The sequence below is a fragment of the Buteo buteo genome, chromosome Z (assembly GCF_964188355.1).
Source record: "Buteo buteo chromosome Z, bButBut1.hap1.1, whole genome shotgun sequence".
Taxonomy (NCBI): domain Eukaryota; kingdom Metazoa; phylum Chordata; class Aves; order Accipitriformes; family Accipitridae; genus Buteo; species Buteo buteo.
In genome coordinates this window covers 36,360,600-36,374,505 of record NC_134204.1, presented here as the reverse complement: position 1 = coordinate 36,374,505, position 13,906 = coordinate 36,360,600, and the positions used below count along the sequence as shown (strand labels likewise).

The window sequence follows — 13,906 nt, the reverse complement described above, 5'->3', positions numbered from 1 at the left end:
ACATGACAATAGGAAGAAATCTGACTCATTCTTGAGAGCTATTCTGCAAATGGGTGGAGAAGCTGCTACCATGAGAGCATGATGCTCCCATGCCCACAGTTGGTGGGATGGCAGAAGAAAGGGAGAACAAGGTAAAAATTTGGAGAAAAAGGAGGAAGATAGTGGTCCCCTTCAGCTGTAATAAAAAAATTCTGCCTTTTCCACATTCATTAACAAGAATCTAGTTTGGGGTTTTTTAATTCTCTAGCCCTTTCTTCTCCTCTTCTTCCTGTCACTCCTCTGGAAACCTAACATAATTGTTCTACTTGCCTGTAGCAAACCTAAGCGTTTCCAACTCGAGAGATACAAAATTGTCCTTAGCATCTTTGCAGCTCTTAATATATCACTGTTTAAATCTGACATATGCTGATTGATTTCTGCAATCAAACTGTCATATATTGATTTGGTTATAATAATCAAATCTCCTTTACTTTTAAATAGCTGTCATATTTTATGCATTGGAGGGTAGATAGAGCTCTGTTTCGGTAAGATAAAGGAGTAGTAAATGAGTGCGTAATGAATTTAATTATAGCTGATGACTAATACAACAAACTCAATATTGATAAAAAGTAAAAAAGACTTCTTTTTGTGCTGTCTTCAAGTTCCTCTACTAATACACTGAGTATAGGCTGATACCTTTTTTTGGTTACTTTTCTCATCAGCATAGTTTCCATTTTCTGGTCTTTGTAGCTACTTCGTTAATACTTAGTTAAGTCTAATAATGGTGCTTTGTATGCCGTTCTGTACATCTACAAAGTTTACATGTACCGCTTAAATGGCATGAGCTTGTGCTGCTAGTTGAAGTAAAATAGTCTTATGTACTTTAAAACTGTCAAGTCTCTAACTGGATAGTATGAAAGGAACATGGAAGATGATAGACATGCAGGCCTAGATATTTTATGGATGCATATTGCTATGACAAGAAAATCAGTCACAGAGTATTTAGTCATGATGTGCTGAAATATGCAAATTCTAAAATGAGGCTTTGAAACCCCTCAGTAAGACAAGACTGAGGATTTGCTAAATGGGTTCATGATTCTTTCTGAATAAAAAGTTCAAAAGCTTGTTTGAAAAAGCTCTATTCATCCTGTAACTAAGATGGAGACAGGTTTGGTTTGGTTGAGTCCCAGCTTTATTTTTAGTGATATAATTAGAGAAAGAGCCAGGAGATTTCAATGAACCTGTAATAAATCTTTTTCCTTTATTACTATTTGCTTCAAGAATATTTAAATTATCACTGATACATTATGTTCAGTTGTAGGATACTTACACTGTTGTAATTATCACATTGGAACTGATTATGACTAATTGATCTCTCCATAATTCCCTGTGGTAATGTTAAATAGTTTTACTCTTTTTGTCATCATAATAAAAATATTTTCTTCCTCTGTAAGTTAGTTCTGTACAATGCCATTCTACCAATTTGTACATGCAACCAAACCAAAACAGTTTGGAAATGAGACTTGTTTTTAAAATCCTTTAATTTGTTGCTTCTAGGGAAAACCGTCTGTCAGTATGGAAGATTTATCAGCAGTATCTCAGCTAACTAATTTTGTTAATTTATTTCAGTCTTTGAAAACCAGGGTTTGGGTCTTTGTGTTTTCTGCATGCTAATGTTTTACTGAGATAATAACTCAAAACATTGCATCTCATCTAAAATTTGGAGGGGGGGGGAAGACTGAGGAAACAGACTTTACAACATTGTAAAAACATTTTAACGTTTTTGATAGGCAGAGTAAAGAAGAAGGCAAGAAAACAGAAGTTAAGAAGATGGAGAAGAAGAGAGGTTAGTTTAAAGAAGTTAAACGGTATTTTTGGTTGTCTTAAACTTTGAACAGAATTATCTGCCTGGATAAGATAATTTATTGCCAAGGGTGGCTGTGGGGTCTCAGTCCGAGACGTCTGATCCATGACTGCTTCCTTCAGGTCTGAAGTAGTGCATTCTTGTTGTTCTATGTTCTTTCTTTCTTCAGTGCATTAGAACAGGTCTTTGCTATTCCCATTTTACTGTCATTTGAGCTTTTAAACCCTGATGATCCCTTCTGTTTGTGAAAAAGAAACAAAAGCTCTTATTCTTTGAACCGAATCACTGTAGTTCTTCCCTTTGTTTTTTCCCTTCTGTCTTCTCAACACAATAATCTGAGGGACCTCTTGTAAAAGGTAGTATCTAAATACTTACTAAGCAGGAGGCTTGCTGAGCAAGAGGCTTAGATTCAGATTACTGTGGTCTTGTCTACTAACCCACACTTGCAAACTGACCTTCATAGGGATAAGTCATTCCTTTTTTAGTACTCCCATCTTTAAGGGCAATCCAAACTGCCAGCTGTAATTGTAGTGTAGTACAGATCCAGTTGCATGGACTCCAACCAACCCACTGTGTCGATAGGGAGTGGGTCAAAAATTAGCCAAACCCATCCAAGATGGATTGGACTTGAAAGAAACTCTGTTTGCTTGCAGTATTGTTCTGAATACGTACCACTTGTGTATGAAAAAATCCAAACAGGCATTCAGTATGTGAATTAGACATATTCATTTATCTTGCACACCTGCTGGAGCATGTGTGCTGGGAACATTTTACTTGGATGGATTTGGACTGTAACTGGAATCATGTCCAATTTACTGAAGATAAAACCATCAATATCCAGGAGTCCTGTCATTAAAAGTTTTCTAGCTTTGTAACTGTCGGTATTTATTGTGACTTCCTTTTAATCTGGCCCAGAAGTAAAGAATGACAGCGGTATATTGAAATAGAAAGTCATTTTCAGTTTAACTCCTCAGGAGAAAACTATGTAGGTTATTAGTAGTGTCCAATTTTAAAAAGCTGCATACTTTTCCTCTGATAGGAAGCCCTGTGGTGTATTTATGTATGCACCTGCATTGTTGTCTGATGCAGAGTGCCTGCCTGTATTTTTCTACCTTCTGTGTGAAGTTCAGATTTGTAGAAAAGTTTCTAAAAAAATCAAACCTGATGTGATTATCAAAAATTTATGCATACTATTTTTAATCTTCAGAAACATCAATGGATTCTAGGCTTCAAAGGATACATGCAGAAATTAAGAACTCCCTGAAAATTGATCATCTTGTAAGTATATTCTTTTTTAAACCAATTTATATGTATAATTCCAGTAGGAAATACTTGGCGTGCATGTTTGTTTTTAATTAATATTCTGAGAATGAATGGAATTTTTTCCATTTGAAAGACAACTGCTGCTTAAATGAGGTTATTATGGACACTAAAAGATCAATGCTTTTTGTTTGAAAATACTTAATAATAAATTATTTACCAGAAACATTCAGACAGAATTCTGTCAAATTAAGTATCTGTGCCAGCTCAGCCTGAGCCATGCAGAAGCACCAGAAGGACATGGTGAGTGTACTAGTGGCAGATTCCCCAATGCAAGGGATGGAGGTCCCCATCTGCTGACCAGACTGGAGCCTCGCCATGTATGTATACAGGCTCTTTAGGAAAGACAGGTGCTGGGAGGACAAGATGCAGGATAACTCTTTGTGATAGACCAGTGGGAATGTGTGGAGCTCTGCACTGGCACAGATGGTAAGCCAGCTGAGAGCTTATGGGTCAGGATTAGTGGACAGACCAATATGGGTGACATCCTGAGGGACATCCACTGCAGATCACCTCATGAGGCAGAAGTAGAGAATGGTCAGCCACACTCACAGTAAAGAATTTCTTCCTAGTATCTAATCTAAATGTACCCCCTTTCAATGTGAAACTGTTAGCCCTCATCCTGTTGCTATACTGCCTGATTGAGAGTCCCTCCCTGTTTTTCCTGTAGGCCATCCCTTTAAGTACTGGAAGGCTGCTATAAGGTTTCCCTGGAGCCCTTTCTTTTCCAGGCTAAACAACCTCAGCTCTCTCAGCCTGTCCTCACGGGGGAGGTGCTCTAGCCCCATGATCATCTTTGTGGCCCTCCTCTGGACCTGCTCAAGGTCCATGTCGATGTCTTATGTTGGGAGCCCCAGAGCTGAACACAGTACTCCAGGTGGGGTCTCACCAGAGCAGAGTAGAGGGGGAGAATCACCTCCCTCAACCTGCTGCCACACTTCTTTTGATGCAGCCCAGAATGCACATTGCTTGGGTCATGTTGAGCTTTGTGTCAGCCAGCACCCCCAAGTCCTCCTCAGGGCTACTCTCGATCCACTCATCGCCCAGCCTGTATTTGTGCTTGGGATTGCCCCAGCCAATGTGCAGGACCTTGCACTTGGCCTTGTTGAACTTCATGAGGTTTGCACAGGCCCACCTCTCAAGCCTGTGAAGGTCCCTCTGGATGGCATTGCTTCCCTCCAGTGTGTTGACTGCACCACACAGCTTGGTGTCATTGGCAAACGTGCTGAGGGTGCACTCAATCCCACTGTACATGTCACCAACAAAGATGTTAAACTGTGCTGGTCCCAGCATTGACCCCTGAGGAACAGCACTGGTCTCCACTTGAACATCAAGCCGTTGATCGCAACTCTTTGAGTGTGACCATCCAGCCAATTCAGTGGATACACTGAGGGGTCCATCTGTCAAATCCCTGTCTCCAATTTAGAGACAAGGATATTGTGTGGGACGGGGTCAAATGCTTTGCACAAGTCCAGGTAGATGATGTCTATTGCTCTTCCCTTATCTACCAACACTGTAACCTCATCATTGAAGGCCACCAAATTGCCAGCCACAATTTGCTCTTAGTGAAGCCATGCTGGCTGTCACCAATCATCTCCTTATTTTCTATGTGCCTCAGCATAGTTTTCAGGAGGATTCATTCCCTGATCTTGCTGGGCATAGAGGTGAGACTGACTGGCCTGTAGTTCCCTGGGTCTTCCTTTTTTCCCCTTTTAAAAATGGGGGTTATGTTTCCCCATTTTCAGTCAGTGGGAAATTGCCAGGACTGCCCTGACTTCTCAAATGTGATGGATAGTGGCTTAGCCACTTCATCTGCCAGTTCCCTCAGGACCCACAGCTGTATCTCATCAGATCTCATGTACTTGTGCACCTTTATGTTCTTTAGATGGTCTTGAACCTGATCTTCTCCTACAGTGGGCAGTTCTTCACTCTCTCAGTCCCTGCCTTTGCCTTCTGTGACTTGGGCAGTGCGGCTGGAGAACTTGTCAGTGAAGACTGAGGCAAAAAAGTCATTGAGTACTTCAGCCTTCTCCATGTCCTGGGTAACCAGGTCTCCCATTTCCTTCTGGAGAGGGCCCACATTTGCCTAGTCTTCCTTTTATCACTAACTCGGTACTCAATGCCTTCTTGACCTCAGTTTGCTTGTACAACTTCTTTCAGGAATCCTAGGTCCTGGAGACTAGGGGAAGGTCCAGAACAGGAAAGACTTGATGCTCAGTGGACAAGGATCAAATTAGGGAACATTTAAACCAACTGGGACCTGATGCAGCATAAACTGAAGAGCACTGTCTCTTATAACAGCCTCACAAACTGATGAAGTCTGGACTACGTGGATAGCAAGGTGGACTGAAAACTGGCTGAACTGCAGGGCACAGAAGACTCTGATCAGTGGCAGTGTGTCCAGCTAAAGGCCAGTCACTAGTAGTCAATACTGTTCAAACATCATTAATGACTGGGAGGATGGGACAGACCACACCTGTAGCAAGTTTGCAGATGATACAAAACTGAAAGGAAAGATTTGATGGGTGTGCTGCCATCCAGAGGGACTTGGACAGGCTAGAGAAATGGGCCAACAGCCACTTCATGAGGTTCAACAAAGGTTCAGGTTCTGCCCCTCAGAGGAATATAACTCCATGCACAAGTTGGAGACTGAGTAGCTAGAGCAGCTTTTCAGAAAATGACTTGGAGTGTTGGTGGACACCAAGCTTACCACGAGCCAGTAATGTGCTCTTGTGGTAAAGTTGGCCAACAGCATCCTGGGTTGCATTAGAAAAAGTTGCCAAAACACAGGAGGTGATGGCTGCCCTCTACTTGACACTGGATCCCATTCTGGGCTCCCCAGTACAACAGAGACATGGACAAACTCTAGGGAGCCCAGTAAAGGGCCACAAAGATGAATTAAGGGCTTGGAGCATCTGTCATAGGAGGAGAGGCTGAGAGAGCTGGGAGTCTTCAGCCTGGAAAAGAGAAGGTTGAGAGTGGGTTCTTCCCCATGTGTGCAAATACCTGAATGGAGTGAGGAAATATGACAGAGCCAGACTTCTCAGTGGAAGCACAAGGAGCAATAAACACTGATGTAAATACAGGAACAAGAAAAAGCGTTTTTTACAGTGGGGATCATCAAGCACTTGCATATTGTCTAATTCCTACACCTGTGAATCAACTGTTAAGGTTGGGCAGTAACATAGGGAAGGACAAGAACTGGATCTTTTTTCAAGCCTATTTTAATTTCTATGCCTTTGGTGCTGTAGAAAAATACTACTAGGTTTTCTGAATTCAAGGTTATTTGTGCTTCTGTTGTTGTTTTCTCTAACTGAAACCTCAAATCATGAGACCAGACCAAAAATACTTCACCAGTCTCTCTCTTACTTGAAGTCCTGGAGGGTATGCAAATCTTCAAAAGTCCATTTCCATTTACACAACTGAAAAAGCAAGTAAAAGGCTTCATTCCATCTCTGCCTTTATGTACTGCTGAAGACAAGGAAATTCTCACTACCACTATTAACTGGCCAAGGAGAGGTGTGAGAGTGACATCAGTTTGAGGACCTTCCCTAACTGATTACATGGTCTTTTTGGAGTACTATTGCATGGATGGTGCTGAAAGGGATTCAGCCTTTGGTTTACTATCTTCATTTTTTGAGTGCCATTTGTACAATGAGGAAATATGAGTGTCAGTGAAGCAGTACAGTAGTATGAGAAGCAGCAAGCTACTCCAGTTCAGGAACCCAGCATTGTGTCAGGTGTCAGAGGCAAGGTTCTGGTAGTGGTGCCAGAATACAACTAGTTCCAGCTGGCTCCAGCAGACCCACCACAGGGCACAGCTGAACCACTTGGCCAAGATGTTTGTGCCTCTGTGAAAACATATTTAAGAAAGGGCAAAACACTGGGCAGAGAGAGGAGGGAAGGAAAGAGTGAGAAACAGCAGAGGGAACATCCAAGGTCAGAGGAGAAGGGAGGAGGTGCTCCATGGTGCTGGAGGAGGTATTTGCCTGCAGTCTGTGGAAGAGACCATGAAGGAGCAGATGTTCACGTGGCAGCCTGTGGAGAGCCTATGTTGGATATTTCTCCTGAAGGACTGCAGCCTGTAGGGAGAGCCCAAGCTGGAGCAGAGGAGACTGAGAGAGAAGCAGTTGCAGAGAGGAACTGTGATATACTGACCATCTGCCCCTCCTGCACTGCTTGGTTTGGGCTGGGGAGGTGACTTTGGAGTGAAACTGAGAATGCAAGAGAGGGGAAGGACAAGTGTGGATTTAACATTTGTCTTCATTTCTCACAACCAAATCTCTTTTAATTGGTAATAAATTAATTTCCCCAAAGTAGAGTCTGTTTTGCCCGTGACAGTAACTGGTATGCAATCTCCCTGTCTTTATCTTGGCCCATGAGCCTTCTCATCCAGTCTTCCCCCTTGCACTGCTGAGGAGGGAGCAGTGAGCACCTGGGTGGCATCTGGCTGCTGGCCAAGGCTAACCACAGTGTTAAATATGAAACATTCATTTCTACTGTGGCCTACTAAGTCTATGCCAATACTTTGTCTCAAAAAAAATAGCTCACCTTAAATAAAATCTAGAAAGCTTTTACTTCATAACTTAATGGTTTGGCTTAAGTAAATCACTCTGTCCTGAGCCAGATAGTAAATTCCCCTAAAATAATCAGAAAAAAGCAGACACACACACCCCCCACCCCCCAAGCCGCACCAAACCTCTGATTCAGAGGTATAATGGGGCAAATATCTTCAAATATTGGGAAGAACATTAACTGTAGAGCTACAGCAAGGACACTTAGTTTACCATAATTGTATTTATCAAGGAAACATGATAATAAGAACTCTGCTGAGCATAGTCCTGATATGTTTGTTTAGGGTTTTTTTTAAATACTAATTTCCCTTGAGAACAGGAGTTACAACTTCATACAAAATGCAGAATATTATTATGACCTTTTCTGGTGATGAATCTTGTTAGTTCCAAATAGGAGGTAAAATAAATAAGAGTAGCTGAAGATAAGGCAAGTGAGAACTAAGTATTATAGGAAGAAGACTTTAGTACAGTGGTTCCTAGAAATGGATCAGAAGCTCACATCATTACTTCTAGGTGTCCTGCATAGTGTGTCATTCTCAAACTTTCAACTGAAGAATCTATAAAGATACAGTTCTGTATATTAACTGCAGTCCACTTAAGATGCTTTGCTCCCTTCTCAGTGGCAAATCACTTGGGAAAAACCTGTATGAAAAAGGCTGACTATAGAGAACAGCTTCAAGCATGGAAGTACTAGAATTTTAGAAATGACATAAAGCTTAAGTTTGTTTTTTGAAAATAATAGTAAGTTATTCAGATAGCATCTGCCTTTTGTTATGGAAGTAGCTGAAAGGCAGCTGATAATTTCTGTTGAAAGTCTGACTATATAAATTATTCTAAAATTAAGTACATAGTCAAATTAAGGATATTATAGGAGGGTATCAGAGCACTGAAATGAAGTAGTATGGCTAATTAAAGATTATAAACATTAAGTCTTCAAACTAACTTCTTGTTTATATACAGGATGTGAACAGGTGTATTGAGGCTCTCGATGAGCTTGCATCCCTTCAAGTCACAATGCAACAAGCTCAGAAACATACAGAGATGATTCTGACTCTAAAGAAGGTGAGATCTGCAATGTTAACATGTGTTTTCTTAAGCTGATACCAGTGTTTCTTACTGCTGGAGTACTGTGTCCAGTTCTGGTCCCCACAATTGATGCAGACAGACTTGGAGAGGGTCCAAAGGAGGGCCATGAAGATGATCAAAGGGCTGGAGAATCTGCCCTATGAGAAAAGACTGAAGGAGTTAGGTCTTTTCTTCCCAAAGTCTCAGGGCGGACCTCATCACAGTATTCTAGCACTTAAAGGGCAGCTACAAAAAGGATGGAGTCTCTCTCTTCACAAGGAGCCACATGGAGAAGACAAGGGGCAGTGGTACGAGTTGCACCAGGAGAGGTTTCATCTTGATATAAAAAAGAAAATTTTTTTACAGTGAGGACAATTGTTCACTGGAAAAACCTCCCAAGGGACATGGTAGAGTCCTCATCACTGAAGGTTTTCAAGATGCAATTGGACAGGGTACTCCATAATCTCATCCAAGCTCCCGTTCCCACACAGGGTTGGACCAGATGATCTTTCAAGGTCCCTTCCAACCTGGGCTGTTCTGCGATTCTGTGATACTTCAGAGAATGTAAAAGTCTATGATCTTATTTCAGGTTAAATTAAAAACTTCATCTAGCATGTCATGAAATTACATAGGTATTTAAATACCTAAGTGGAGCTCATTGTTTTATTACTTTGATTTCAGATACGGAAATTCAAAGTTAGCCAAGTTATCATGGAAAAATCTACCATGCTATATAACAAGTTCAAGACCATGTTTCTGGTTGGGGAAGGAGATTCTGTTCTTTCCCAAGTACTAAATAAATCACTTGCTGAGCAGAAGCAGCATGAGGAAGCCAGCAAAACCAAAGAGCAGTGGAAGAAAGGAGCAAACAAAAAAATGGAAAAGGACCAAACAGGTAAGTTACTGTGTTTTTAGTTTTATTATCATATAAAAGACCTAGTCTCCATCAATTTCTGAGCCAGCTTTAAAAAATCCTTGATGTAGGAATTCTGCCCATCTATTAAAACCTTTACATATCTGAAATAGTCAAGGATAGTACTGCTATAAATAAATTTCAAGTTCAAGGGTATAATGTTTTCTGTGGCTATTTTACCTTTATTGCCTGAAGGGAAGGGCTTTTGCAAGAATTGAGTTTAGCATTTTTTACTTCTCTGTAAATTTTCTAACTTTATTACCTTGTGGAATAAAAAAACCATTAAATATGAGGTAGAATAACATACTACCTTCCATTCCTCAAGTAGCCTTTTGGTGCCTAGACTTCCACCTGTGCTTTAACTGCTTAGTTTCCCTCACTGGCCTCTTCCTGTATCATGCATGCTACTATGTGTAGCAGCAGCTTTTAACCACTTATGTCCTACTTCATAGTTAGTCTAACAGTAAAGAAATAATCTTAATTTAGGGGACAGTAGGCTTTTATGCTCTTAGCAGTATTATTCCAGATTAATCATGAGTGCTTGTACAAGTACAGCATGATATTGAAAGCTTTCCATAGTAACCATGCCCTACAATAACTTACGTTTGTTATTTAAAAAAAAAAAACAAAAACAGGAAAGAAGTGTAGTAAAATAGATACTTGCATTTTTGAATTATTTAGGTCCTTGATCTCCACAAGCACTGGAAAGAAATTTTACTTACTTTGAACTTGAATCCTGGGACCAAAACTGTTTCAGAAAACTCTTTTGAAAGTTACACCACCCAGATCTGGAATAAACATGTTACTGTAACTGAGGTGATTGAGGATGCCAAGGATTCAGAATAACTGTAGTTGAAATGCCACCATATTTGTAACTTCTAAGAAAGCAAGGATGATAAAATCCAACCATGTTATGGTGAGAGACGTATGTATGATGTAGTAGAGGTTCCGCACAGATCTTTCCCCAACCCAGCGATCAGCACAGCTAATACTTCAACAAAGAATCTAAACTGAAAGACTACCTACACATAGCCTGACTAATGTAGCTACTCCTGTTAACACTAGATTTCAATGGAACACACTGAAATGCCATGTTGTTGCCTAGTCAAATGGCAAGAAGTTTTATCAGAGTAGGGGATTATTTAATGGAAGTGGATTTTTCTTTATTCGCTACAAAGAGAAATGCTGGTTCCTTACATTTGTACTTCTGCCTTTTTAAAAACTGAACTGCTGAACTCTTACTATCTTTATGAAGCACAACAATTACAGCGGTTTGCACTTCAGCTGAAGTACAGCTTCAGACTATCCACTTTGTAACAAGGGATTGTAGCATTCATTGTTTCATTGAATTCCTCCCATGACACTGATGTTCAGAACAGATTCTGAGCAAGTCTAAGTAGACCAACTACTAGAATGTCATCTTAAAATGATCGTCTGCTTTTTAGCATCTCTCAGTCCGCAGGTATTCAGATGAGTAATGTCCTGTATTTTTTTCTTGCTGTAGCACAGTAGTTTAATAGAGTTCTTTTGGTAAACCTGTAACTTCAAATAAAACGGATTGTCAATTCTGACTTAAAGTGACATTCCTCAACAATCCACTCAAAATTCCCTAGCTCGTAGTACTAGAGCAAAACATGTATTCATCACAGAAATTTTAAAGCGGTTAAATATTCCTGCTTTGCCTTCACTAAATACAGCTTCTACATAGTGCTTTGTTTTCCTGCTTGACAACTGCATGCTATAACTACACACTTTTACTCTAATTATATATACTGTTTGTCATATTTTGATTATATACATGTTTGTTAGAGTTAGGAGTAAACAAGAATCCATGGAATTAGTAACTTCTCCAGTTGGAAGTATCAGAAATCCCCCCAAATTGTCTGAACACGTTAGAGTGGTAAACAGCATTTACTGCTGAAGTATATTCTCCAGCTGCTCAGAAAATAAATAAGCATTAATCCTATTACCTGTAGCCTAGCAAGCAAAAGAACTCAAAATCACATGAAATACGTACACTGTTCATTTCCTATTATTAAAATTACGGGATGAGGCTCATTGCATGGAGTTTTAGGAAGTTAAAGCTGTATCACTTTATGCATTTTGTATTTTTTCAGCTGCTGGGTATCAAGGTGAGGGGAAAACATTTATAGTGTTTGAGTGGATGAAGGTAAAGAAATTATCTAGGGCTTTTTATAACAGAGTTTTGCTGCCTCCAGTACTGTTTTCTTTCCCTGCCCTTTAATTTTAAAGGTTCAAAGGTTCTCAATGGAGGGTCTGAAGCTCAAGACACCAACCAGTCACAACACAACGGAGAGAACACAGAGGAAAAGAAAGATAGGCATGAAGCTGGCAGTAAGAAAAAGTGAGTTAACCTTACCTGAACTAAGGATCTGTTCTGCTCTAGCACAATGATGTAAAATAAACCAGCAGTAGATTGAAGTTACTTAACCATGATGAGGTACTGTTTTCTTTACAGAGTTTTCTCTCAACTTTAGAGAATGATAATAGCATGCAAATCTTCCATTGAAGTTTTGAATGAACATTTTAAAAGTTATTTCACTCACTGCTGTGGTGGAGACTGGAACAAGATGTCCTGTTAGGAGAAAATCAGCATGTGGTGAGACAGGGCAAACTATAAGCTTTCTCCTATGTTTTATACTACTCGGTGCTATTAAGTTGGAAGCAAAGGAAGCCTGAACCAAGTCTTACAGAAACTAGTGGGATTTATCAAGTTTTTTGTGAAATCATGTATTCTAATCAATAGCCAAACCACCTAAATTAGTGTTCTATAGGGTAGCTGTAGAACAATCACTACCAGCTTAGCTTCACATTTGGGGGCAGTCAGAGTAAGAGAGAAGATAGACAGCTGGCATCACTACCTGCTTCGCTTCTCCAGACTCTATCTGCTGCTGAATGTGCATCAGCATCACTTACTTTAGACTGTACAAATTCATCTGGAGTAAGTCTTGCTCTCCACACTTTTATATGGTCATTAACGTTACATTATTTTGTTTCTAGGACATGCGGTGAAGAGAGAGAGCTTGAAAAGCCAGCAAAAGATTCTGCCTTTGAAAGCAAATGACATCGCTGGAGTCTTTTTCTAAAATACAAAATAAAGGGGATTGTTAAGTTTTGCATTTCAAATCTATAGACTGCTGAAAGTTTAAAATAATTTTATAAGCATAGTATTTTAAAGTTAAATTTTGTGGAATAGAAGCCCCCTTTAATCTTGGTTTAAAAGTATTTAAACACTTCTGCCAATAGTTTTGTCCAGTATTAACAGGTAACACATTTCAAAAGATGAAAATTCCAGTTAGAAGACATATGCTTACATGTTACAGGACTTAGAGTTGTAGTATATTTTTACCTGACTACTGTATGTTTGTCTAGCTAATAGCAGGAAAAAGTGTAAATACTTTTAACTGCCCAGTTGCTTCACTTGTATAAAACCTACCCTCTTCCTATGATACTGACCTCTGTTTGTGCATAGTTTTTCAACTCTTGTTAGGATGTCTTTTCACTGTGTTTTGTAGGAGTTGGAACTGGCATTTTTATAGCTGTTAAAATGTTAATGTATGAGTATACTTAATCACTTTTTCTAAACAAGTTTAGTTCTGTTCTTGCAAAACTCATTGTGCCAATTTACTGCAACATGACTTTATGGTATGCTTTTGCTCTAATAAGTATACTAGAAAGAAATGTGGTGTTCCTACAGAACCTATTGATGCACACTGGTTGGAAAACACTGTTTAGTTTACAAAAATAAAAAAATTAAACTGATAAAGAGAGACTGGTTCTTAACAGTATTATACAATACTGTCCGTTTACATAGTACTACACCTAGATGATGTTAACTGCTTCTATAGTTGTCCTTAAGCAGAACCCATTACGTTTATTTTTGGTCTCAGTAATCTGTAAACTAGCTGTAATGTTAAGATGAGGCAGGATTATAGGTTTGTGGTAATGTGGAAAAGCCAACAGGAGAATACTTATTTCAACATTCATCAACACTGTTGACCAGCAGCTGAATTTATGGAGCCTGTTTTGCTGCATTTGTACAGCAGACAATATTAGAATGTGCTGCATGCTTTTTAAAGACTTCTTTGCTATATTGAGTACTTTTGTATATGCAAGCATATTTATCATTCCTTATTACTCTGCCATCATCTATGTCAATGGATAGAAGCA

At 39.6% G+C, this 13,906-nt stretch overlaps 1 protein-coding gene across 3 annotated transcripts in view; it reads left to right on the top strand.

Moving 5' to 3' along the window:
- PSIP1 (PC4 and SRSF1 interacting protein 1) overlaps window positions 1–13,526 on the top strand; it is a 35,016-nt gene extending 21,490 nt beyond the window's left edge. For all 3 annotated transcript variants that reach the window (XM_075019811.1, XM_075019810.1, XM_075019812.1), the window contains exons 12-17: window positions 1,770–1,825; window positions 3,051–3,121; window positions 8,698–8,799; window positions 9,484–9,697; window positions 11,969–12,080; window positions 12,737–13,526. In XM_075019811.1, coding sequence (XP_074875912.1) covers window positions 1,770–1,825; window positions 3,051–3,121; window positions 8,698–8,799; window positions 9,484–9,697; window positions 11,969–12,080; window positions 12,737–12,800 — 619 coding nt within the window. In that variant the 3' untranslated portion in view covers window positions 12,801–13,526. The remainder of the gene's footprint in view (window positions 1–1,769; window positions 1,826–3,050; window positions 3,122–8,697; window positions 8,800–9,483; window positions 9,698–11,968; window positions 12,081–12,736) is intronic.
- The last annotated feature ends 380 nt before the right edge of the window (window positions 13,527–13,906 follow it).